Here is a 25,532-nt window from a genome sequence, read left to right on the forward strand (position 1 = left end):
AGCAGCCTGGTAATCAGTACATGGAAAATGATGCCTGGTTCCATGATGATTAAATCTGATGAAGCAGAACATGGGAATAGTGCTCAAATGCACAAAATATTAACCAACAGACATACAAAAACAACCCAGCAAACGCCATGAGAATGTTTTTCTTTTAGGCTGCATATAAATGATAGCTACTGATTTCCCCCACCCCAACTTGTACAAAATAAAGTATCTATTTGATTTTTCAGATCAAAGTATGACATTACTGGGGCACGTGGGTGGATCAGTGGGTTAAAGCCTCTGCCTTCAGCTCAGGTCGTGATCCCAGGGTCCTGGGATCAAGCCCCCGCATCGGGCTCTCTGCTCAGCAGGGAGCCTGCTTCCTCCTCTCTCTCTGCCTGCCTCTCTGCCTACTTGTAATCTCTGTCTGTCAAATAAATAAATAAAATCTTTAAAAAAAAACAACCTTAAAAAAAAGTATAACATTACTGTAGGATATGGAAATGGATCATTTTCCCTTTTTTTTTTTTTTTTTAAGCCCATCTACATACTTCACACAACTTCGTTTCTCTTCACGTCCTTAAAATGCAATTTAGAGTTAGATATCAATTAGGTTCAGACAAAAACCTACCGGGACCCAAGGAAACTTGCTCCCACCTACACAGTCATTTCATAATCCTTCCTATGAGGAAAAAAACCTAAGGTCTTACTCTGTAGGAATTCAACCCACGAACACAGGTGCTCTGATAGCAGCAAACAGCACATTTTAGTCAGGATATCAAGTTATAGAATCGAGGCTGCAGCCAGAGGCCCATTCACTGGAATGATTGTTCTATGCTGGAACAAATGACAAATTCTGGTGAAGAGAAGTAAGCACTTGCCCTTTGGTGATAAAGGAAGCATAGTTAGGGTGTTCTGTACACGCAATGGTACTGTTTCCCAAAGTGCAAGGGTGACAAAGCTAAATGGGTACTTGGCTCCCAGATTAGCTAGAAAGGACAAGAAGTCTGATCAATAAGACTTCAGTGAATTATAGTTTCTGGTCTGCAAAGCTATGAGTAGGATATTCTGCACAGCCGAGCTTGCTCTGAGCAGTTTGTAAACCACCTGGAAAAAGGAAGAAGTTGCTGCTACCCTGACAGTTGCTGAGTAGTTGCATTAATTGCTGACATTTCCGCAGGGAGGCTGCTCCCCTCAGCTCAGGGCTTCCCACAGGCCAGGTGAATGCTCGTCCCTTGTATTTCTTCCCAGAGAACACTGGCTATTAAAACGCTAACCTCTTGCCAACTGCCTTTAGGGGAGATTTGGTAAAAACTGCCAAAGACACAAGAACATCTGCCTTCCTACAGCTTTCTTTGTACTGCGACTTCCCAGGCAACTGCGTGGGTCTCCATGTGTCCATTTACTGGATTGCAACAAAACAGCACGAGGCCAAGCGGGGAGGTGCACAGAGCAAACCGCTCTTTCTGCCCGTGCAGGTTTGGGCTGCTGCGGGAGCCTTGCCCCTATGGGGACTGACAAGGGCGGGCGCCGCACTGGGTCTGGAAGCTGGAGACACCCGCTGCCCTTACCTGTTTCTTTGTCCTGGACTTCTTCCAGGTGCAAGTCATTCAGAAGGTGCTCCAGTATCTTCTCAGGGGTCCCGGACACGACCACATATCTGTCAGAGAGCAGAGAGTCCACCGAGTCATCCTCGGTGGAAGACTGCGAGCGGCTGCTCCATTCATCGTCCTCGTCCTCCTCGTCAATGTATTTGAAATAAGGCACATCGAAGGTGGGCAGGGGCAGCTCTCGGTCCGAGAGCGCGGCGGATTCCTTCCTCTCTAGCTGAGGGTCCAAGACCCTCAGCCGGGAGCTGCCCATTGTGAACGGCTACCAACAAAGGCATCCCCTAAGAGCGCAAAGATCTTGCCATGTCTGTCCTTTCGCCGGGAACTGAGTCCATCTGGCTGCCAAGAGCTCTGCAGTCAGCTAGAACGCTCGAGAGGCGGAGAGAAGAGGGGGGAGGGAGGGCCGCCAGGCAGCGGGAGCGAGGGGGACGGAGCGAGAGAAGGGGAGGCGGGCAGGGCCGAGGAGAGCGGGGCGCGCGCCGCGGAGCCAACTCACCTCCAATCCCGCTCGGCGCCGCCGGCTGGGGGGGCCGGGCCGCAGCTCTGCACCCTCTTCAGCACCAGGACGTTCCGCTCCTGCTCCTTCACCTCAACGGTCGCCACTTCGTCATCCTGCTCTCGTGGGGGGCGGGGGGCAGTGGACGGGACACAAAGGGGAGAGAAAATTAGACAAACCCGCCAACAAATACAAGAACAAAACCAAACAAACCCCAGCCCCTCCAACAGGGGCCAAACTGAAGCCGCGTTTTCTCAAGTCGCTGTCCACCAGGATTTCTTCAAAGATCCTGAAAAAAAGGAGGAGTCAGGGCAAGAATCTCCCTCTGATGGTAGAGTGTCTGGGCTCAGAGTCTACAGGCACAGACAAGTATTAGGGAGACATAAATACTGTCAAGGAAATGGGAAGAAATAAATAAAGTGGGGCTGGGATTCGGAGAGCTTGCATTTAAACTACTTGAGTGATTTGAATTAAGGCATCCAAAGCTCAAAGTTTCAAAAGACACAACATGCTCACTGCATATGTATTCTCTCTTATCTTGTTAATGCTTATTAAATATTCACTGTATTAAAACTGGAAAGTCATAAATCATTTAAAACACTAAGACAATGAGCAAGCCATATTAAGTATTCTTCATAGCCCTACTTTAGAAGGTGGGCAAAAAGCTACCCATTCTATCACTCAGTTCATTCTTCCCAACCCCCACACCCCCAGACAGAAGATGGACTTCAAATTTATCCTATCCCAGTTTTGTCAGAATACAAGCAAAAATGGATCTCTAGTTAGAATCTCATCTGGGCTGAAATTTGCATGTCGCGGGTGAGTGCACTGACTTTCTTCACCTCAGTCCCTTTTAAAAAGGAGAGCAGGCTGAACAATCATTCATTTCTGCACACACAGCTTCCACGGCCCAGAGATAGTGTGGCCCGCTGACGTGGCTCTGTTGGAGTCCAGCTTACTGCTGACCCAGCAGTGTGGAGGCTGACCCTGAGTGATGAACACTTCCAGAGGATAGAGTGTGAAATTCTACCAGTGTGTGACACCCAGGAAGGGTAAGGTAGCCCAGGGGGGAAAAAAAAAACATTGTGAAATGTAAGTAAGAAAAGCTAGCTTCTGTATGTCTGAGGATTTAGGCAAAAGATGAAGGCAAGAAAAGTTGACACTAGGTAGGCTTCACCTTAAAAATGGTATCAGTTCTTTCAAAAGGGAAACATGCCCCAGAGGTCCTAGCATGTTTCTGCCACAGGCAGAAAATCCAGCTGATCATTAGGTGCAAACATTAAAGAAAAAAAGAATATTATTCTCCCTGATGGGTAAAATGTACTATGTCCATTGTACATTCCTAATCAGTTCCATAGATCTACCAGGGATGTCCATGTATTTTATCCATCTTTCCTAAGAATACAAAGGGACTAATCTTGCCATAATTGTCAACCAAATTGGTGATAAAATTATGCTTACAACTGCTGATGTCCTGACTCCCAAGAAAATGTAGAGACAAAAATAAAAATTATTGGTCACTCGAAACAACAATATAATTTTATGATAATTTAAAAAATCTTTTAGTGGCAAATAATTTTACTATGTAAAACTGGTGTATTACATTTCAGCAAGGTCAGATGCTCAGTTACTGTGGCAATTAATGTTGGATATTCATTGTTCAACTCCCTGAGGACGGCGGTGTGACTCCTGTAACATGAATACCAATGTGTAATTGCTATCTTTCATTTCTCCAAAGGGGTCCTTTTGTTATCTGTGTAGTTGAAGTGAAATAAGGTGGCTGGAGAGAGGGGCATATATTGACCAAAAAAAAAAAAAAAAAAAAAAAAAAAAGGCAGAATGTGGGTCTGGGATACTGAGACACAGAAACAAATAATTCACTCAACAGTAGATTTGAAAGGACAAAAATCCTTCCCTGGTTTTCCTCTCATCGTAAGCCAATATTCATTTTCTATGAGCCTGCTGTCATTGTGAAGTACATTTTACATTCTGCATGCACGTGATATATGGCGTTATTAACTTCCATGGGCCACGCACATACATATGGATGGGAAGGGCTTCCCTAATGTCTGTGTAACTAATATGTATTACAAGGCTGTGCAGACAGCAGCCACACTCTGCTGGGCAGGGAAACAGCTGAATCATATTGATGTACTATCAATAGCATCTTATGTCATAGTGATCGTTTCCATTTTGAAAACCTGTTAAAAAATAAAGAAAAGAAAAAGCAGAAAAATCAATGTATAAAGGGAGATGTAAGTGATCTAAAAATGCCATGAAATTATAATAATCCTGGTATTCTGTCTTTCAACAAGGAAGGTCAGGTGAGTGCTTCACGACCCACACACGCTCACCTAATTGCTCTTCCTGAAAAAGAGCAGAGGTACTGTGGTTGGGGTTCTGAGCATGAAACTTTGCGCTGGTGCTTGCTTGGTGAAGAATGAAAGTATTTAGAGCTCTCATGATGGAAAATTGTTCAATGACAAATAGTTCATGAAGAGCAAGCAAAGCATTAAAATGCTTAATTTATAGTCGTTCACTCAACAACCAGTGATGGTGTCCATGGGTAAGGAGGTACTGAGCTGGACACCGAGTGACAAGCAGAGTAAGACAAGTCCCTTGCCCTTAACTAACAAGTTAATAGGCTCCCTAACAACATAACTGTAACTCAGCAGGCACCCTCAGATGAGGCCAAATGGGAGAGACAATGCAAAGGCAGAACCCATGGGATATGATGGTTAAGATGACTGTGTGACAGAGAATGGGAATGCCATGAAATGGGACAAAAACATACAGAGACTCTGGTTCTGGTGAGACTGATGAATCTAGTTTCAGATAAGTGACAGTTTAGTACCGATAATCTATCATGCTATAGATACACAGCAGGCAGTTAGAAATAATGAACCTGGCTTCTCACAGAGGACCAGGGCAGAGAAAAATTTGTCAATTATTCAAGTTTTGGGAATGGCTGAGATTGTTAAGAGGAAACAGGAGAGAAAGGAACATCTTTGATGGGTATAGGGAAAGGAAAAAACCCACAGGAAGTTGGGGAATAGGTAGAGGGTCAGAGTCTTGGGATGATGAAGAAGTAAAACCAAGATGGGTCAGGAGAATCTAGAGGGGAGAGTCTCAAGAGATTCAAGGAAAATGCTAGTCTGTTGCTGTAGTGTTTACAGAGATTAAGTTTAAGAAAAAGAGATGATGAGCTCCCTTTGGTCTGGGGGTGTGAAGAGAATGGCTAAGGTGTGACTGAAAGGGGAGGGAGTCCACAGACAGTGAAAACCACTTCCTGGAATTGCATTGTGAAGGGAAGGGGTCACACTGCAGGGGTTGTAGGGCTGGGGAAGGCAGATACTGAGAAGAGGGGACAAGGTCAGGAACAAAATGGAGGGGGCAGGTTAGACAAGGATGAATATTTCTTTCCCTCAGAGAGGTTCAAGGGAAGGAGGATGGGTGGAGACTTAGAAAAAAATAAAGTAGGGAAAATAAGGAAGCCACAGTAGAGGCTATGAGATGGCTCTGTCTTCTTAGTAGAGGGGGGATTGAGATGACCTTCTGGAAGGAGGGGGTTCAGGGTGAAGATGGTGAACACACGGCTTCCAGGGGTACAACAGGGGATAAACAAGTTATGAAAAAGAGCATTGCTAGGCAGCTCTGTGGACTGCTGCGGGCAGAAGCACACACTGACGGTTGTATGTCTTTCTGCTGAAGGGCTCACAAACCTTAGAGGGGAACAGTGTCTGATGGGGCCCACCCAGAAGAAGGGGCTGGCAAAGGCAACCACAGGAGATGACAAGGGGAGGGCTTCTGGGTGACTGTCCGCATACCAAGGAACGTCGCTCATCACCACACAGGGTCTGTCTGGCTAGGGAAAGCAGTGAGCTGAGAAGTTGTTGATAAACTGGGACAACATGGAGGGGCTGAAGCCCCACAGGAGCTAAGGGGGCTGTCAGTGGGTGGTCGAGGAAGCAGGCACAAGCTTAGACCAAGAAGGCAAATATGTGAAGTGGAACAGTTTGGACTGGTGAAGCCCCTGGCACTCGCAAGCTGGCCCGGCCCCCACTGCTAGGCTGGGCTTGTCCTGGGAACATCAGCGACTGTGCAGAAAGTCAGCATCAGAAAGGCCAATCTGCGACCACGATGGAACAAGAGAGACACACAGCTACATGGTAATCACACCTGAACACAGACGAAGCACGAATGTTGGCCAAGCCAGAAAATACCAAAAAGCCCAGGTAATGAGCAGCTGCTGCTTTCCCAACTGCATTTCAGTTTTGCTCTGGTCTGCCTTCCCCACAGGTAAGACTCATTACAGCGAGTCAGAGTTACCCCATTTCCTGACATCAAAGCCCTGCCTCTTTAAACCCTCCTCCTAATCACTGGACACAAACTCAAGTCCTAGGGGTCCTTTCTCCTAGCACCTCTCATTCTGATCAGTTCCATGGCTCCCCAGAGTGTGAGGTCTCCCCCTCAGCAACAGGCAGCAGACCCAGCTTGTCCAACTACAGAAGTGTCCCGGGGGGCCTCTGGCTAGAAGACACTGACAACAGTTAGAGGATGCTGCCTTGCCACTGGTATGGAGGGGCATGGAGATGGTAGTCACTGGAGTCAACAACATACACACACACACACAGAGCATTTCCTTGTTAGGGTGATGAGAAAGTCACACAAAGGGATGTTTCTGAAAGTGACTGCGGGAAACAGGGCTCAAAGGATGATAAAGTAGGAGGTAGAAAATAAAGCGTCTGCAGCAAGCAGAACAGCATCTGGAGGGAAGGAAAGATGACCTGAGCAGGGAGCACAGGCCTCGGGAGAGAAGCGGCTTCTGCAGGTGTGACCATGGTATGGTAGGTGATGAGGGGCACAGGGTGTATTCCCGAAGGAACCAAACTCCTCCATGCCTTTGCCTGTGGTGTTCAGCCCTGCTTTGTACATGTCAATGAAAATTCCCATCTCTTCCCAAAACATACATGAGCCTCCAGATTTGCAGAAAGCAGTTCTTTCCCTACGCTCCTGAAGGGATGGCGGGAAGAAGGAGAAACACTGAAAGCTGGGCCAGATGGAGTCTTCCCAGCTTTGCCTATGGGATGTGATTTAGGCAAATGGGGAGGTGGGGAAGGAGGGGAAATGCAAAACCAAACAGGTGTCCTCAACTGAAATGGTGTGTGGGGGGGGGAGGCAATAAATGCCAACGGGGAAGGTTGATGGGTCACAGAATCAAAGGACCACTGAAGACAGCCCATCAGGGTCAGGAAGACAGAGGCAGGCTTTCAAATTGACCCTGTTCCTCGTCTTTGTGCCATTCTTTGGGTGGGTAGTTCTTACTTACTTCCTTTTTCTGGCTATACTGCTATCTTGACTGTCAATTCTGAATGAATTATACAGAACCAGTACCTTTGACTTACTTTAGATTAACTTCAGTGATCATGGTCAGCTTTTGTACTTCTAAATCAAACTTCTTTTCTTTCATTTATTCACATGAAAGACTTTTATTTTTAGGGTGAAAATACCTAATAATAAAACTATGGATTTTCAAAAAATAAGGTGAAGAATCGATACTCACAGTTGAGCAGGTCTTAATTTGTATTATCCCGAACCAAGTTTCTGACTGTATTTATATTTTCACTTCTCACCAGCACTAGCAAAAAAAAGTGATTACTAAGAGATTTCTCAGGCCTCATGGAGTTGTCACAACTACTTGTTTGATTTTTCCATTATCACAGATAATGGAAAACATTCCTCTCCACATACTCACATAAAGCAACCATCGATATTCTCTACGGCATCGTGTCCCTGCTGCTCTATGAGCATAAACTCTTACAAGAGTGCTTAACTGGGGGTTCGTGGAGGGCCTTTAGGGATTCGGAGAACCCTCTGAAAGGATCTAAAATTTTTATGTGTAAGCACATTTTTCTAGGTAGAGTCCAGAGTCGTCAGTCTCACTCAAGTCTATGAATACCAAGAAGTGCAAACCATTCCATATGATGGAACTTTTACTTATCATCTCACCTAAGAAAACTGCTTTCCAAGTCCTGCCACTAACACCTTCCATTCAGACGAGATGCCCAAAGAACCTGATCACGACACCCATCACAGTGACCTCTATTCATCTGCTCTCCGTGTTCTCCACTAAATGACGCCATCTTGAGAGGAGGGACTGTGCCTTCTATCTCTCTAACACACAGCTCAGGGCACATGATATTCACTTGATAAAGGTTTACTGTACATACCAATTAATGAACAAGCAAGAGAGGGAGTGAATTGCCTCAAAAAGGCAGAATTCCATGTTGCAGGGCTCAAAGCTTATTCTCACTGCAAGGCTTCCCTCACCCTCCATTTTGTCACTTTCCTATTACAGTGCTCATCACAAGAGCTAACTGTGCTCTGAACTTTAGTGTTATAATTATTTATTCCATCTACGAAACCAAGCTCCTATGCAACTAATATATAAGAAGCCATGTAAGCAGGACAGCATCAGGAAGGCATTCACTAAACGGTACTGTCCCTTGGTCTAGGGCATATAAAAAGGGAGTGGATATGAACAGGTCAAACTGTGGGCTAAACTGTGAACTGGCCAAGATGTTTATTTTGTATCCTCTATTCTCCCCCTCCTGCTTGGCCCCAACCAGGATCTTCAGCAACTCACACGGCCTTGTGCTCTATCACCGAACCCGCCTGAACGGGGCAGCACTAGAGAACCTTTCAAACGGAGAATGCAAAGACTCACATGGCGTGATGCTGTGGCGATCAAGAAGTCGCACAAACGGCAACGCTGTTTTCCTTTAAGCTCATGAAAACAGTATGTGAAGATGCTAACTTACTTATAAGAAGGCATTTTCTATGGACTGAGTGTGCCCCTCCCCCACCGAAATTCCTAGGCTGAATCCTGACTCCTAGAGTGACAGTGTCTGGAGGTGAGCCTTTGGGAGGTGGTTAGGTCATAAGGGTGGAACCCTCATGAATGGGGCTAGTGCCCAGAACATTCCCTCACCTCTCCTACCTTGTGAGGACCCAGTGAAATGATGGCTGCGAACCAGAAAGCAACCTGTCAGCAAATGCTGAATCTGACAGTGCCTTGATCTCGGACTTCTAGCCTCCACAACTGTAACAAATAAATTATTGTTGTTTATAAGCCACTTAGTCTGTGGTGTTCTGTGAGAGCAGCCCGTATGACTAAGACATACAGCCAATAGCTTGTTATGACTTCTTTCATCTCTCGACCTTCTTGGTCTAACCTTTATTCATCCCACAAGGTTCACTTTGAGAACTGCTGCCTCTAGGAACACCCCTCTCTTTGCCTCCAGTCTGATTTGGCTGGCCCTTCTCTTTGACCCTAGGGTACCAAGGGACTTCTTGTGACTCAGCACTTGGAGAAGCACAAAGCAAAAGCCCACTTGTGGGCAGGTACCAAATCTTCAACTTTGAATTCCCAGTGAGGTCTTAACACTTCACAGATACTCAAAGAACACTGCATGAATAAATGAACAAAAAAGATGAATGGGTAAATGTGCCTTTTAGAGTGAAGGCTTAAGAGAATAATACTTTAAATCTCAAAGAATCCTTCTCAAAGATGGTGCTGATAGAGGGGACATTTTGCTATGCTCTTCCTAAGGGAGGGTCATCAAATTACTCTGGTGGTGGGTGACACTGACTTGTGCTGTTCTGCATCTTGACCATCAGCTTGGGTGAGGCCCTCAGATCGGGTAAACTGAAAAGAACAGCTGGCATGCTCACCCAACTGTCCACTGATAAATACAGGCAAGGGGTTTCCTGATAAATATCAGATCAAAATGACCTGTTCTACATCTTGGCCTGAGGGTCGTTCATGTGAAAATCACTACAAGGCAGCTCCAAGAGTTGGCCCCTATCTAAGAAGATACATGATCGATATTTTGTAAAGAATAAAAATCACGCAGTTGTTAACTACTAGACCACTAAAGGCTAATATCATGGGAATGGAGGTAACCACAACGCAAGAAATAAGGAAAAAGCACTGCCATATGCAACAAACAGATTCACTAGGGAGGGTGATAAGGAAGGGAGCAAGCCACAACCCAGGCAGATAAATGGACAACAATAAGCATTAATTGAGGGCTTACCATTTAGCTTTTTACCAAAGCTAAAAGCTGCACATGCATTATCTTTTCATTAACAACAGTTCTATGAGGTAAATACTATTAAAACCCCATTTTGGTTTTTTTTTTAAAGAGTTTATTTATTTATTTGACAGAGATCACAAGTTGGCAGAGAGGCAGGCGGGGGGTGGGGGGCAGGCTCCCCATTTGAGCAGAGAGCCCAATTCAGGGATTAGTCCCAGGACCCTGAGATCATGACCTGAGCTGAAGGCAGATGCTTAACCCACTGAGCCACCCACGTGCCCCTAAAACCATTTTGATAAAGTAATTTAGCCAAGAAAGATCACAGGGTGAAGGTGTGGTAAAGCTGAGACTGAAGCCGGATAGATTCAACAACAGAGCTCTTAACCAGAACCACAGATGTACCCCTAAAGATGGTCAGTAACGTACATTATAGACTACAACTATCGGAGGGGGCTTGGTTTACTCTGGTGCTGCTAGCTAAAGCAGGCCAATCTGCTTGGGCGTCAGATAAAGGTGTGTCTCAGTCATGGTGAGGCTCAAAACTACTAGGGTCACCAGTTTTCAGTTCTAGATGGCCCATGTGTTTTGGAAAACCCATCAAAGGACTGAAAAGAGAAGATGGTTGAAAAGCGCTGAGCATAGTCTCAGGACCACAAGTAAACCAGCTCAGGCAAGGGCAGAGCTCAAGAACCAGCAAAGGAAGAATGAAATGCTAGCCAGAACAGAGTTAAACATGGCAGGGATCAGAGGAGTGAGACTCTGGGCACCTGTGCCCACACACCCTAGGTATACAGAGACATGCAGGTTAGGGTTGGTGGGACTTCTGATGCATTAGCTGCCTTGGGAAGATAGTGAATTATACCCACTGAAATGTGAATTTTAGAGAGAAGGAAAGAAAGGGAGGGAGGGAGGGAGGGGATACATGGATGGATGGATGGAGGGAGAGAGAGAGAGAGGGAAAGAAAAGAAAAAAAAAAGAAAGGGAAAAAAATAAAAGAAAAACCCCCAACTGGGCTGTGATGAGCCTGTGGGCACAGAAGTTTGCTGACTGGGGTACACGGGGCCCTACAGCAAAGAGCCACAAGGGGTTCTGAGAAATATGCCTTGTGAGGTACAGTTTACATAGCTGGAATGTCTAAGAAAGAAAAGCTTGGGAGAATGAAACCCTGGTAGGTAATTTCCATTCTGTGAGCTACTCTACCCTTCCTGTGGGAGAAAGAGCCACAGGATTACTCATGATGTTCTAGAAAGGTGACCTTCCATTAATGGGTGTCTAGATAAAAGAGGCTGATTGTGTTTCAATTTAAGGAAGCCTTAACAACAGAGGTGGAATGAGCTCTCCCTCAGGCTGGAGCAGAGCCTGTCAATAATATTATGGAACAAGGGAAGATGGTTCTTCAGGAGAGTGGGGGCCGAACAAGATGACCTTGGTATATTTTCCAGCATCAAGATTCTACAAAAATTCATTTGTCTTGACTTCACTTTTCCCACAGAAGCCCAAAATATTGGCTCTTCTGAATAGGAGAGATGCATATGATTTAGCAGTATCTCTTCTCATCTTGTACTGCGGAAATTCACACACAGCTTAGAAAACCAAACCACCAATGCCCACATCTATTCTTGTACTGTAAATGTGGGTACAGCAGAATTAAAATACTTATCTGAAAAAAAATAATCTCCCCAGCCAAAACCAATTTTGTCTGAAAACAACCTTCATAGAATTTGCTGACAAGATATCTGATGATTCTGTTTTCTCATGGAAAAAAGTAAACAGAATTAAAAAAAAAAAAAAAAAAGGTCAAAAGAATATTGCTGGCAAGACAGACCTGATTAAGAGAATATGCTAAGAGAGAGATTAAGTAAGCAGGTGCGCGTCAAGGAGGTGAGTGATGGCTTGGATTTAGAGAACCACAGACTGCTGACCTGACAATTACATTTTTGCAGAGGCTACTCTAGGTAGAAAGAGACTATTTTAGTAATGACAATGGGTTCCTTTTTTCAATCCCGCACATATTAAGTTTAATAACTCAACCTAAAGCCTAAATGGAACTAAGGATTCATCATCCCCAAACTCACAAAATCTAGGTACAGTCTGACTTCCATGGGTATAAAAGCAAACACAAAGTTGATAGTGAATATGACCAAACTTCCAGGGGAAACCGGTAAACCTGTCTGGATGGAAAGCTCTGGCTGCTAGGGAAGAACCGTATTTATTAGATTTCATTGCCCTTAGTAATTATTACGGTGTAAAACAAGCTGTCGAAGAATCCTAATATTAGGGGCAAGCCTAGGACTTTGATCCGCCAATGTCAGTAAGTAACCCTACTGAGCAATAAGGGGAGAAGAAATGGGAAGAGACTGAAATATCTGGAAATGTAAAGTCAGTATCTTTTGATCCCAAGTATATTGCGATATGCCATATTAGCTTGATTGATTGTTTTGGGAAAAAGAGAGAGAAAGGCACAGTCAGCTAGAGTTCTGAAAGTGTTTAATGAAGGGACTATTTACAGAAGTGCTGCTAGCTTGGGGAAATTAACAACCACCACCAAAAAATGGTGATGTAACAAGCCTAGACAGAGAGCTTAACCACCCTTGGGCTTGAAGGGCAAGAGAACTGAGAGTTGAGTGTGGGATCCCACTGGGAGCCTGAGAGGTGAGAGGCTCCTGGGGAGGAGCGGCTATCAAAGACAGGTGTGGTCACCGTCAGAACTGCAGGAGGAAGTGGGACAGAGGTGGGAACCACCAACACCTGATATTCCTGTCCTCCTACACTCTGATGTCCAGCACTGGCTCCCATGGGCCAGGTCCCTTTTGGAGGTGGCAGCCAAGAGTACCCAGGTGACAGAGTCCACAGGAGTCAGGACTTACTGGGCTGGCAACACAGATCAGAGGCGGAAATGGAGGAGAGGATATGGATACAATGACGCCTTTCTGGTCCCAGAGAAGCTGGGGTCAACATACCAGGAATGGAGTCCAGCATCTTGCTTCAGGAAAGCAACTCAAAGATCTAGCATCTCTTGAGTAGGACATGTCAGTATTACCCAACTGACTTAATCTCATTCCTGCAGGCTTCCATTTCTTAACAGTCTTCCTCCATCAGTTTACTGCAATTCCAGTCCCACAACATGCCTCATACCCCAAACTCCCCAGGTGACCCTTGAAAGTTGTTGGACCACACGGATATCATTTTTACCATAAAAACTTAGATTCTGATAAATATTTCCCAGAAAGTCCTCCTCTAGTTCCGGTATAAAAATTTTTGGTTGAAGAGCAGATTTGGGGGTGAGGATGAAGGGGGGAATAGAAAGGAAAAGTGGCAGGACAAGTTCAACTCTCATATTAGCTGGATGAGAACATGGGCTTGATCTGTTTCATTCTCTGGGCTGTTGTCAACCGTCCAGAACAACAGTACCTCCTAAATGAATGAATGGCCTGATGAATTATGGATAGGTGTACTGATACTGTGTCAGAATGGCCCAAGATCAAGGACAGAGAGATTGGGAGAGATAAGGAGGCAGTGGTTCAGCTACAGAGGGACTCAGTCCAGATAGCAGGTTAGGGCAGAGAGGAAAATTCAAGCTACAAGCCTGCAGAACCAAAGGACAAGATCTAGGCCACCAGTAGCTAAGAACCAGTGCTCCAAAGTCAGACAGAGGCAAATGGTCTGATTAATGGACTCAGCTCATCCATCACAGAAACAACACTTGATTCTGACTCCAAGATCTTCCGAGCCGCTCTCATCCAGGGAGAGCCCTCTCCTCACAGAGAATCTGGGTTCACAGCTGCAGACATGGCCTCAATCTATCCTGAGCAGACAGAAGTTACAGGGTTTGCCTTATCTAGAGTAAAAGCCTACAACCATTTAACAGCTGTGTTCCAGGAGAAGAAATGTACTCCCCAAATCCCAAACTATAATTTGAAATATGAAGATATTATACCTCCCAGAAGGTTTTTAGGCACTAAAAAAAGACTGTATGCAAAAGACCTCGCATAGTCATGCCCAGCTACGCTTTTATCATAAATTACTAGAAAAAAACAGTTCAACAATCAACCCGCCTTCCTAAGCTCCCTTCTACCAGATGCCGTGTCAGAGGTACGGTCCATTTCTAGGTAGAAAGAGACTATTTTAGCAATGACAATGGGTTTCCTTTTTTCCTTGGTGATTATCAATACCAAGCACAAAAATTAAACTGAGATGACGACAGCCCTTCAGAGAACCTATGACTTCAATCCAATTAAACTGATAGTCACCAGAGTGAAGACAGACTTGCCTGGGTTCAAATCCTAGACTTGCCACTTACTAGCTGGGAGGTCTTAACAAGGTTAAGACCTCTCTCTCAGCATCAGTTTTCCTGCCTGTGAAATGGGATAGTATCTACCTTATTATTAACCCCAATTAAGAGCACTAGACAGAGAGGAAACCCTCAGTAAATGGATGCAGAAAAACATACAAACTGTATTGTAACTATATACAGTGCCATTTTGGTATATTAACACCAAAGTGTTACAAACTGAATTTGTAGCAGGGCCTTGCTACAATTTTGTTCATGTGTATGTGTGTTTAAATATCATCCATATTTAAAGAGACACAAATAATGTCATCAAACTTTTTCAGTTGCACTGGAAACTACTCCCCATGGTGCTGTAAGTGCCACAGAGAGCCAGAGGCCATCCCAGCAAGTTAATTACAGAGCTCACCGAACCTGGAGGAAAGAAGGCTGCAAGGCGTTCTGTTAGAGAACTGGGATCAGGATCGAGGAAATGGAACATTCTCATGGGAATGCAGGGTTGTTTCTCTCTGGCACCCACCTCACCCCTCAACCCTATGGTTCACTTGCCAAGAAACCATACACTTCTAGAAGCGAAGATCTAAAAGAAGGGAGACAATGAATTTCAGTTGTCTCTGACTCTCATGTTTTTAAAATAAAATTTCAAGAGTTAGTTGATGTGAGGGAGTAGTCAGCATCCTTTAGGATCAGCAAATCCAAAGTATAAACAGGATAAAACACCCGCAGCAATAAAGACGGTGTGGGGTCAGCCATGGTCACTGGGATGAGGGCAATTAACCCCACGACTTCTGTTGATTTTCTGTCCTAGATATGGTGGTCATTTCATTCTGCTAAGATTCACGAGTCATGTCCACTCACTCTGGTAAGTGGGCCCGAGGAAATACACAAAGGGTCAGCTGCAAATCCCCAAGACTCATCTCTTGGCTTCTCTGGAATTAAGAAGTCTAGGTCAAAGGGCAATTGAGCATTGCCTTGTGCATACATGAGCTGACAGAGGTCTATCTGAAGGTAATTCAGAAGATAGGAGGATGCTTCAAGTTCTAAATTAGATTTGTAGGTATTTCCTAACATGCAGATTCAAAAGAAAGGGGAAAAATCTCAACGACTGGGTCACTGGAGAAAAAACTATCAATATTTTGAAAATGTGAATTCCACCATGGCTTCCATGCAGACTGATACATTTATGACATGCCTCAAAAAGCTGAGATGACTTTAGTGCTGAGAACAGCACTTATTTCTACCTCTCATTATTGGTTTATCTTGACGGCCATCGAAATGTAATATGTAGATTACCTGAGACTTAGAAAATACTGAAATCTTGCTTCCTAGGAGATTTTGCAAAAATGACAAATATAAATGTTACATAGAGATACCTTCTAGCTTCCAAGTATTCTCAAATCATTTCGTGTGTGTGTGTGTGTGTGTGTGTGTGACATGTACCAAGTTATTCTAAAGATTTTATTTATTTACTTAAGAGAGAGCATGAGAAGGGGGAAGGGTCAGAGGGAGAAGCAGACTCCTTGCTGAGCAAGGAGCCCCATGTGGGATTCCAGGATCATGACCTGAGCCAAAGGCCATCTTTAACCAACTGAGCCACCTAGTCACCCCCACCCCCTACCCCGCCAAGTTATTCTAAAGGGAAAATATCTTGACACTCTCCCCAAGTGGCCCAGAAATGGGATGATAACCTATGCTAAACTATGACTCAGACTAAGTTTCCACATTCTGGCTGCAGATATACTTGTCACTTGGGGTTTGAAGAATTCACAGTCGCAGTTTATAGAAGCCTTTAAAATCTGAGTAACAAGAGGATACTATGGATTTTTAGAGCAGGACTTGATAGCTAGCCCTGTTTCCTATCACTTTGGCTTCTTCTCCCAAATTTTTCTTGAAGGAAATTCAGAGGTTTGAAAATACTTCTTGATTAAATGAAAACCTAATTTATAAACTGAAGTTACTTGAAAAAGCTAGCTCTTCACTCTGAATAGACCCAGCAGAAGTATTCTTCAAATTTAAAAAGTAGTGAATACTCAAAATTTGCTAAGAGTAGATCTTAAGTGTTTTCACCACACACACACACCACATAACTATGTGAGGTATGGGTATGTTAATTACCTTCATTGTGATAATCACTTTACAATGTATGCACATCCATCAAAACATCCCATTGTATATTTTTTCCATTGTATATTTTAAATATATATGGTTTTTACCTGTCAACTATACCTAAGCTGTAAAACTTTTTTTAATAAAAAATAAAATATAAAATAACTTGCTTGGAAAATGGAAAGGCTTCAAGTCAAGGAACTCTGTAACTCCAAATCTCTTTTGTGTGTATATACATGTGTGTTTTCAGATGTGTACACATACATGCATACATTTGTAACTTCAGAGAGGGCAAAGCAGTAATAAAAGATGCAGCCTGAATACTTATGCAAGTTAGGGAATGAAAAATTCCTAGTTAGCGTAGCAACTGCTATATCGTATGGCATGGGGGGCAAGGAGATACAAGCCATGTAAGTTAATACTCTTGTTTTTTTCACATTTTGTACATTCCTTGGTGTTTTTAGAGAGGTACACCTTTGGTCTCTGTAGTAACCATCTCAGAAACCTCATTTCACAGTTTGAAAGCAGACCGGAAGAAAGGTAGAATTGTGTCACTCCTGGTTCACTGCAAAACTGTAGAAAGTTGGTATTAAAATTCGTCAAGAGAATTTAAAATACAATGAAATATTGCTAAACTATTTGAGAAGCAAACAAATAAAATTAGAAGGTAAAAAAAAAAAAAACAGAGCCTTGGTTGAAATAAGACAAAAATAAATTTCACTGCATGTTATTGGTCTTTCTCCCTGTTTTTCTGGGGTGTGGCCGGGGGAAATGGGAAGGAAAGACCAAGTGAAAAGAAATGGAAGTACGTCAGTGATAATACAAAAACATCTATTTTTCTGACTATTAACTTACACTTGGGGTACCAAAGAAGATTGAAACCATCATAGACAAACCTGCCTAGGTAAGATTCTTACTCCATCAACTGTGACTCATTGAAGACTGAAAGCTCATGTCTACTCTTTACCAAGTATGAATTCTCCCAAAGGCTTGTCTACGCTTACAAACGAACTGTTGGTGTTGAACTTTCTTGTCTTTTCTGCTTGTCATTTCCAGGTGAATTTCCTGTAGTACAAAACCTTTCACTTAAAGCTGAAAATCTCCAAAGAACTGGAAGCCTGGGGCTGGTACAACTTTGGATTTGCACAGATTTGGTTTGGGTTGCTTTAACTGGGGAAACATTTTGAATTACCCACAACTGTCTTCTCTCCTGGATTCATGTCCGCAAATACTGATTGAAAGCCTAGTGCTAGACATTGGGGATAAAAGTCCAAATAAAAATGGGGATTGCCCTCAGAGAATAAATTCTTTACAGGACAGATATAAATCTGTACTTCTTTTTTTTTTTTTCTTAAAAAGGAGTGGTTTGGAGCTAAGCTGTAGATAGCAGTTCATTAATGAACTTAGCTAGTATAAATAATCAGCCTGCTTTCTTGTTATTTCTAGGAGTTCAAGGCAGTAAGATCTAATATTTTTTTAGTTTGTCATTATTTGGGAGTTGCATTTCTCAATCCTCCTCAGGACATTCTGAACTCAGAAAAACAATTCCAAATATTTAATGACTTGACATGAAATGTAACTATGATACCCTAAGACCAGAGATATTTCTAGCTGGGTATGCTAGATCAACCATCTGTCCCATATCAACGCTATTTCACAAAAAGTAAATTTTTAGAAGTTCTATCCACATGAGTATTTTTAGAACATAAAAGAACAGAATGATTCTTGGCATCGATAGGCACGTTCAATCAGAGTAAAAAAGGGCTCCTGAAAGCCTCCTGGGTAATTGATTATTATCAGCAACAATTTCCCAAAAAGTGTTCAACACTCAAAAAGTAAGGATGTTGCTGAATTTTTCGGGGGTGGTTTTCAACTTAAGAATTTCAAAGCTAGAAGAAATCTTAGATATCTAATCTCCTAACCCTATAGATGAGGAAAGTCAAGCTCAGAGGGGTAACGTGATTTACTAATTTGTACTCAATGTATTTAATTTGGAGGAAGTTTGTTAATAGAATTTCAATTCCTCCAGAACAAAATGGATTTTTTAAAATCCTGGTAACAAAATAGTAAATTAACTTAAGAAAAATTTTATATGTGATAGGTAATCAAGAAATTAATAAAAAATAAGTCCCAGCTATGTTAAAGACATGAGTGAAAAGTACAACTCTAAAAGAAACAGACAAAATAAAATTGAGTATCTGGCCACAGAATGGGGAAGGACTTTTTCACTTAAAGGGTATTTTTAAAACTTAAAAAATGTGAATCAGCAGTTTTGCTCATGTAAACATAAAGATAAGTAAACAAGTAAGAAACGAATGGAGGAAAACTGCATGCAACAAGCAGGATTTATATCCTTAACATATAAGGAGCTTATTCAGATCAATGAGAACAATGTCAATGGAAAAATGGACAAAGGAGGTAAATTGGTTATCTACAGAAGAAAGATAATGGATTGATATAAATTGTAAATATCCAATCTTGCAAGAAACATAAATTTGGACAAGATAATACTTTCCCCCCATCAACCTAGAAAGAATGATTAATTTCTCCTCTGAGAATCATAATGCTCAATGAAATTAAGGAGAGCATTACAAAACAAGTGTTTTCATGTATTGCTGATATAAGTGAACATGCACCCTCCTAACCTGAGTTATGAGTCTTCCCTTATTAAATTAAATACTGAAATACCAGGCAAGGTGGAAGGGGAATCATGGTTATTTTTCACTAAATTTTTCTTCCTTGTAGCTGTCTATTATTACTAAATTCTCTGCAAAAGGTATGTATTTCTTTTACAATTAGTAGAACAATTTTATACAAACAAAAAAATCTTTTCACAGCAACACATTCCAGCAAGTTGCCTGATCTCTTGTTCTCGATTGTTAAATACCTATAAATCTCTTCCAGAAGCTGGTTTTCAGAAACGAATTCAATCAGTAAAAAAGGTCCAGAGCTATATAAAATATACTATTAAAAAAACATATATTTTGTATTTGGGGTGCCCGGGGGGCTCACTCAGTTAAGCTTCTGATTCTTGATCAGGTCATGATCTCAGGATCCTGGGATGGAGCCCTGGGTTGGGCTTCCCACTCAGCAGGGTGTCAGCTTGTCTCCCTTTACCCTTCCCCCATGGTGCACAGGCTCTCTCTCTCCCTTTCTAGAATAAATCAATCTTTAACATTTTTTTTTTTTTGGTACCTAGGAAGTGGGGGGAAGGGAAAACGGTAAATGCCAAAAATATGTCATTTTCTTTAGCTTTGACATTTATTATGTTTTGCCTTTTATGATTTATGTCCTTTCCCACTCATAACCTAGGAAGTAAAAAAGATGATGCTTCCTTTAGCAAATGCCTCACAGGAATGTGAGGCAACAACTCTCTAGAAACAAATACCTTATTTAACGTAGGCCCTTTTCTTTCTTCCCCGTGCAGAGTGCTGTTCACTCTCCTGTCTTCGTTTTCTCCCTCACTAACTAAGGGTGCCTTTGGGGCTCAAATCAGATCTTGTGCACTCCTGCCTCTGCTCCATTTTGTGTGGTGCCTGGTTCACAGATGCTTTTCTCAACGAAAAAAGGCAGGACTAAATTAATCTTAGCCAGGTATTTTAAAAATTGGCTCTATCTACGAAAAGGAGAAAGGTCTACTGAGCTTAAAAATTGGGCCCCCAACAAAGTTAATTTTATGTGTAATGGCTGAACGATCACTGCTGGTGGCAGGAAGCTGGAGAGCTATTTGGCTGCCGCCCACCCTCACCTGGTAGGATCCTTTCTCATCATCTCTATGAACTCTAAGGATGGGAATCTGAGATAAGCTGCTCGTTGGTGGATAAATGAAATGTCTGACGAAGGGATGCCAGCTTCTGTCCGAAGATCTCAACGCAGTTAGGTAAGTAACCGAATTCCCCAGTGTTGATGGGTCACCACATTCCACCAACGAATGCATATTCAATTTACTCTGCATCTTCCATAAGCCTGTGCTACCTAACTCTTCTTTTTAGGGACCTCCAAACTGATCTGCATGAAGCCTGCTGTCCTTGTCACTCAGAAGGAAGAGACGCCATTCCTGGCTTTTCTATTCTGGATTGAAGTAGTCTCAAAAATTTAGGTTTAGGCCAGAATGGACCAACAGAACTCTCTTTGATTACATTCTTCCCCAAAGGCTCTGAAGTCACCTGATGTGCTACATAAGAGTAGAGGTTGGGGCAAAGATGCCGCAGTGGCAAGCCCCAGCGGGGGGGCCAGAGGGGAATCAGCAGCCACAGGTGTTGAATAAACCTAGGGCCCTCTGATCTTCAGTAACAAGGGTTTTTCCAGGGTGTGGTGAGCTTTTCTCAGGTCTGTGCGTATCTCTTCCCTATGCCAAGATTATGAGTAATACCGAAGGACAGGAATTTGAGATTTACTGAGTTGGGACGGAAATGGAATCTACTCAAAATTGAGATAAAGTCAGAGTTGATTGCCAAATTATAATGGAAATGGTACTTAATAGTTCAACAAGTCATGAAAGGTTTCTGTCCACAAGCATCTGGCATTCACGTGTATTCCTCAGAAGACAATCAGAATAAAATTGGCTCTCTGTTTCGTTCCAAGGTTTCTTCTCTTGGACTTTAAATTTGTCTTCTGCCTCATCCAACCTCAAAATCTTCCCTTTACCACTTTGATGGATTATCCCTTAACTCTAACCAAGTAGGTATAAATCAGTACCAGTTTGGGCCCATGGGTTCTACTGTGTCTGCCATTCTATTTCCTGTAGTTCTACTAACCGACATCTTTTAACATTCCAATCATGCAAGTTGCTATAGGAGATAGTATTATCTCCATGGCTTCAATTACCCTCTCGGTTCCCATGTTTTTAGAGTTGTATCTGAGTATTGTTTTAATACTGAGTTAATTTTTAGATCTCTAGCTCCCTATGGATATTTAATGAGAAGCACGGGATGATCCCATTTATTTTTTGCTGACAAAATTTTTTGTGTCTTTCAGGAGTTGCTGTGCTAATTTTCTGATAGGATAACTGCTAATAAGTAGGGGAGAAGCAGTCCATCAGAAACATTTTATGGGGGCAAGGGTCATTTCAATCAGGCTAGTCTCACTTTAGGCCCCACAAAATCGATTCTTAGGAACACATCTAAAAACACAAAGATTGAATTGCAACTTTCTCTAACAGACCTGAAAGATCCCTAGTTATTATTTTTATTAATTTTTTTTTTGCTTCTGACAACAAAGGTTATTTTACTAGGGGAATATTATCAATGGAAGTATTTCTAACCTTTCCTTGTGATTAACAAACTTCCAACGGAAGTAATGGATTGTATAGTATTTATTGCCTATTTTAGAGGAAACTCTACAATGCTATTTAGCAGGTGCCAGTTTTTGAATGAACGTTTCTTCTTACCCAAGCAATCAAGACACGGGATATCTAAAGTTCTTTTCAATGGCTATGACTCTCAGAGGAAAACTCCAGGATACTCAGACTGATTGCAAAAAATAACGCCATCATCACAATCCCCCAACTTGTAATAACAGTAAGTTCACTGGGCAGGGAGAAAGTGATAGCTTCCATCAAGCATAAAATTCAGTTTGGGATTTTATCATGCATTGCACCATTTGGGGATCATTAGACTTCTCTATTCATATGAGTATCAATATGAAGCTTGTTTCACCTCTATAAATCGTAGCCAAGGCAAGATCATGAAAGGTTTAAGGACTCATCTGTCTACAGTACCATTCTCTCCCCTCACTGACTGCACAGGGCCAAAATTTTACCTTGACATATTCTACCCTACCCCCACCTTTGTAATCACCAAGATATGCTCTTATGACTCATTAAGTTTTCATGAGCCTCTTACAAATTCCTACCCCCAAGCCACTTCCTGCCATCTTAATTGTCTTATTATCACTATTATTCTCTCCCTCTATGTGTTTCTTGGATCTCCAGAAGCCCCTAATCTTTTATTCTGACTCAGCTTGCCTTGATCATGCCCAGCCATTCCTGGAACCTGAACAAAGAGGACATTTACAAGGGTTTGTTAAAATTGTTGAGCCGTGTTCATTTAATTATGGACAAATGTACCCTAAATGAATCTATATGTCGTATCTTATTTCTCCATTTTTTAAATAGGAGGAAAATACTGTAAAACAACAACAAAAAATTAAGAAACTATCCAAGGTAAACCCAAGCACTGTACATCAATTTCTACAGACTAAAACAAGTCTTTTCTGCTTCAACAGAATGGACTTTTTAAATTAAAGACAAATTTTTATGTAATGAAAATTAAGAACACAGTCACGTTTTAAATAAGATAGGGATATTTAACGTGATTTATCAGAGAAATATGTACTGTACACTTGCCCACAGTCTGTTATGTTCTGTTATGATATTTTAAGTAATCTTCTATTTTTGCTATCTTAAAACAACATTTAGGGCTGTTGTATGCCAGATGGAATTTTTCCCTTTCCATCCATTTCCCATTGCAAAAGGAAGATGCAAAAAGTTCTTTGCATCTTACATGGAAATCTTGAAAGTATCTGAATCACTCAGAAATCACCAAACTTTGGCTGAATCAGTATGAGGTAAATATCATACAGCAGAGTGTGTATTTAGAGTGAACATATCAGCCTGTGTAGTATTCAGTAACAGAAAGTATTCAAATGACATGCCAGCTCAAAATTCACTTCTATAAAAACAGGACCGGATCACAGTCAACTTTCAAAGAAAATGATGATGTAGTGGTATATTTTAGGGTAAAGCTAATGAACTGGAATTGAGCTATAATTGGACATTCTGTCTTCCCAGGGACTTAAAGCTTAAGTCCACAGACACAGACTTGAGCTCCTCACATGAAATGCTTAGTTGATGCTGGCGACTGCTTCCTGTAAAACCAACAGAGAGGATCGTGAAGAAAGGGAGTGAATGAAACCCATGCCTGTGGTACAGATAGCCATCTCCAAAACTTGAATGCACCCACCTTTTTCTCTTTTGCCTATTAAGTTCTTCACAAGAGCTCAAAGGTATTTTGTGAGGAGAACACAATTTTGGGGCGCCATGCTCTGGCCACTTGGTTCCGCCTCTGGAGCTACAGCACTGTCTCTCTGTGTGAGCCCTTCACATCATTGTCCCCACATTGTCTCCTCCACCTGAAATGCCTGTGTTTCCTCACTTCTGCAAGTAATGTTCCTGGTGCTTCAGAGTTTCTCTTCCTCAGGGACACGTGCATGTCTCCCGAGACCCACTGAGCTCCCTGTGACGGGCTTCCATAGCACTCTGCCTAACGCCTACCTCCCGGGTAATGAAATAAGCCTTGGGATCTCTCGCAGTGTTAGCTCTCTGAAGGCAGCGAGGTATCAGGGTGGTCCATGAGAATGAAAGCACATTTTAAGTTGGTACCTATGTCTCCCTTCTCCATGAGATCTCTTCAAGTCTTTATTTCTCCCAGCCTCAGTGGTACGCGGTTGTCATGAAGGACTATCCATCTGTCTGTGCATCTTCTCCCTACCTTTCTGCCATGAAGCATTCACATGACACTTGTGATGTGGTAGTTTAGTTAAACTACCAAAGATTCCTAGTGACAACCAACTGGAAGGTAATCGTATTGTTGTTTATTAATAGTAATGCCGAGCTGGCCGTGACAGGGGTAGAAGAGGAAAGAATGTAAGGTTGCCCAGGGTCTGGGACCATAAACCAACGAAAAGCAACCTCTTTCTCAACATCTCACTTTAATGATTTCTCAGACATTCTTGAGAGGATATGCCTGTTTTAATTTTATAAGAATAAGAACTTAATAAACCTAGGGAGCAGCACCTCTCCATGGGGAATACGAGATCTTTGAAAATGTGATTTTGATAAATCTAACTGAGCCACTATCACTTTTCTTAATTGGGCCTTTTAAAATAAACTTGAGTATTTTCAGAAAAATAAACACTGTAATGACAAATTCCTCCATTTAAAAAAAGTTGAAAATTCAGTTTTTGTGGCACCTGGGTGGCTCAGTGGGTTAAAGCCGCAGCCTTTGGCTCAGGTCATGATCCCAGGGTCCTGGGATAGAGCCCCGCATCAGGCTCTCTGCTTAGCGGGGAGCATGCTTCCTCCTCTCTCTCTCTGCCTGCCTCTCTCTGCCCACTTGTCAGAGATCTCTCTCTGTCAAATAAATAAATAAACAAGATCTTTAAAAAAAATAAATAAAAACATTGAAATTCATTTTTTAAAAATAAATGTCAGGACTTGCAAGTGGGTTCTTGTAAGAACTTAAAAATATAGCTAATGAGCAGATGGCTCCACCAGACAGCATGAGCCCATCACTTTCACTGGCAGCTTAGGGGCCATTTCTCTGGTAAATAAATAAATAAGTAAATAACCTAGCAAAACTAGAATTTAAAGACCCCGTGGAGGGAACCAAACTTGTAAAGCTTGCTGTCTAACGCAGAAGAGTACGGATCGCTGCACTCGTGAAAAATGTTTATCAGAGGTATTTACTCCTTAACGCCTGTGAAAGTATTTAAACACTCGACTAAATACTGTCTTGGATGATTCCTTGTTTTCCATGTGTAAATACTTCCCCTCCATCCCTCAGCTCAACTGTAAACTTCTCAGAGGCACGAATTATCTTCTGTCATTTTTGTGTTACTTTGTGGCCATGTTAATCCTGATAGAAAATGAACTTAAAACTGTTCATTCGGGGCCGTCTCTTTCCTATGAAGAGGTACTTTAGTACCAAACCAACACAAAGCCAAGATTCTGTTAGTAAGAAAAATAACATCACTTCTATAGAGCAATTTCTCAGTTTATAGGTGGGCAACTTAATATATAATGAATTGCCTATCACATCTGAATTCTGACTTTCATTATTAAGCAATAATGTTATAAAATCCTGTTTGTATTTAAGTAGTTCCTCGGTTAAGCAAAATTACTGATAAACTTTAAATAATGCTATGATTGCTCTTAACTTCACTAGAT

At 42.2% G+C, this 25,532-nt stretch overlaps 1 protein-coding gene across 2 annotated transcripts in view; it reads right to left on the reverse strand.

Annotated features, from left to right (window-relative positions):
* Nucleotides 1–25,532, reverse strand: part of RAPGEF5 (Rap guanine nucleotide exchange factor 5) — a 223,528-nt gene that overhangs the window by 70,338 nt on the left and 127,658 nt on the right. For both annotated transcript variants that reach the window (XM_044246197.1, XM_044246196.1), the window contains exons 10-11: nt 2,092–2,207; nt 1,557–1,645 (exon numbers count right to left, since the gene is read on the reverse strand). In XM_044246197.1, the coding sequence (XP_044102132.1) occupies nt 1,557–1,645; nt 2,092–2,207 (205 nt within the window). The remainder of the gene's footprint in view (nt 1–1,556; nt 1,646–2,091; nt 2,208–25,532) is intronic.

Source organism: Neovison vison, chromosome 4 (assembly GCF_020171115.1).
Source record: "Neovison vison isolate M4711 chromosome 4, ASM_NN_V1, whole genome shotgun sequence".
NCBI lineage: Eukaryota > Metazoa > Chordata > Mammalia > Carnivora > Mustelidae > Neogale > Neogale vison.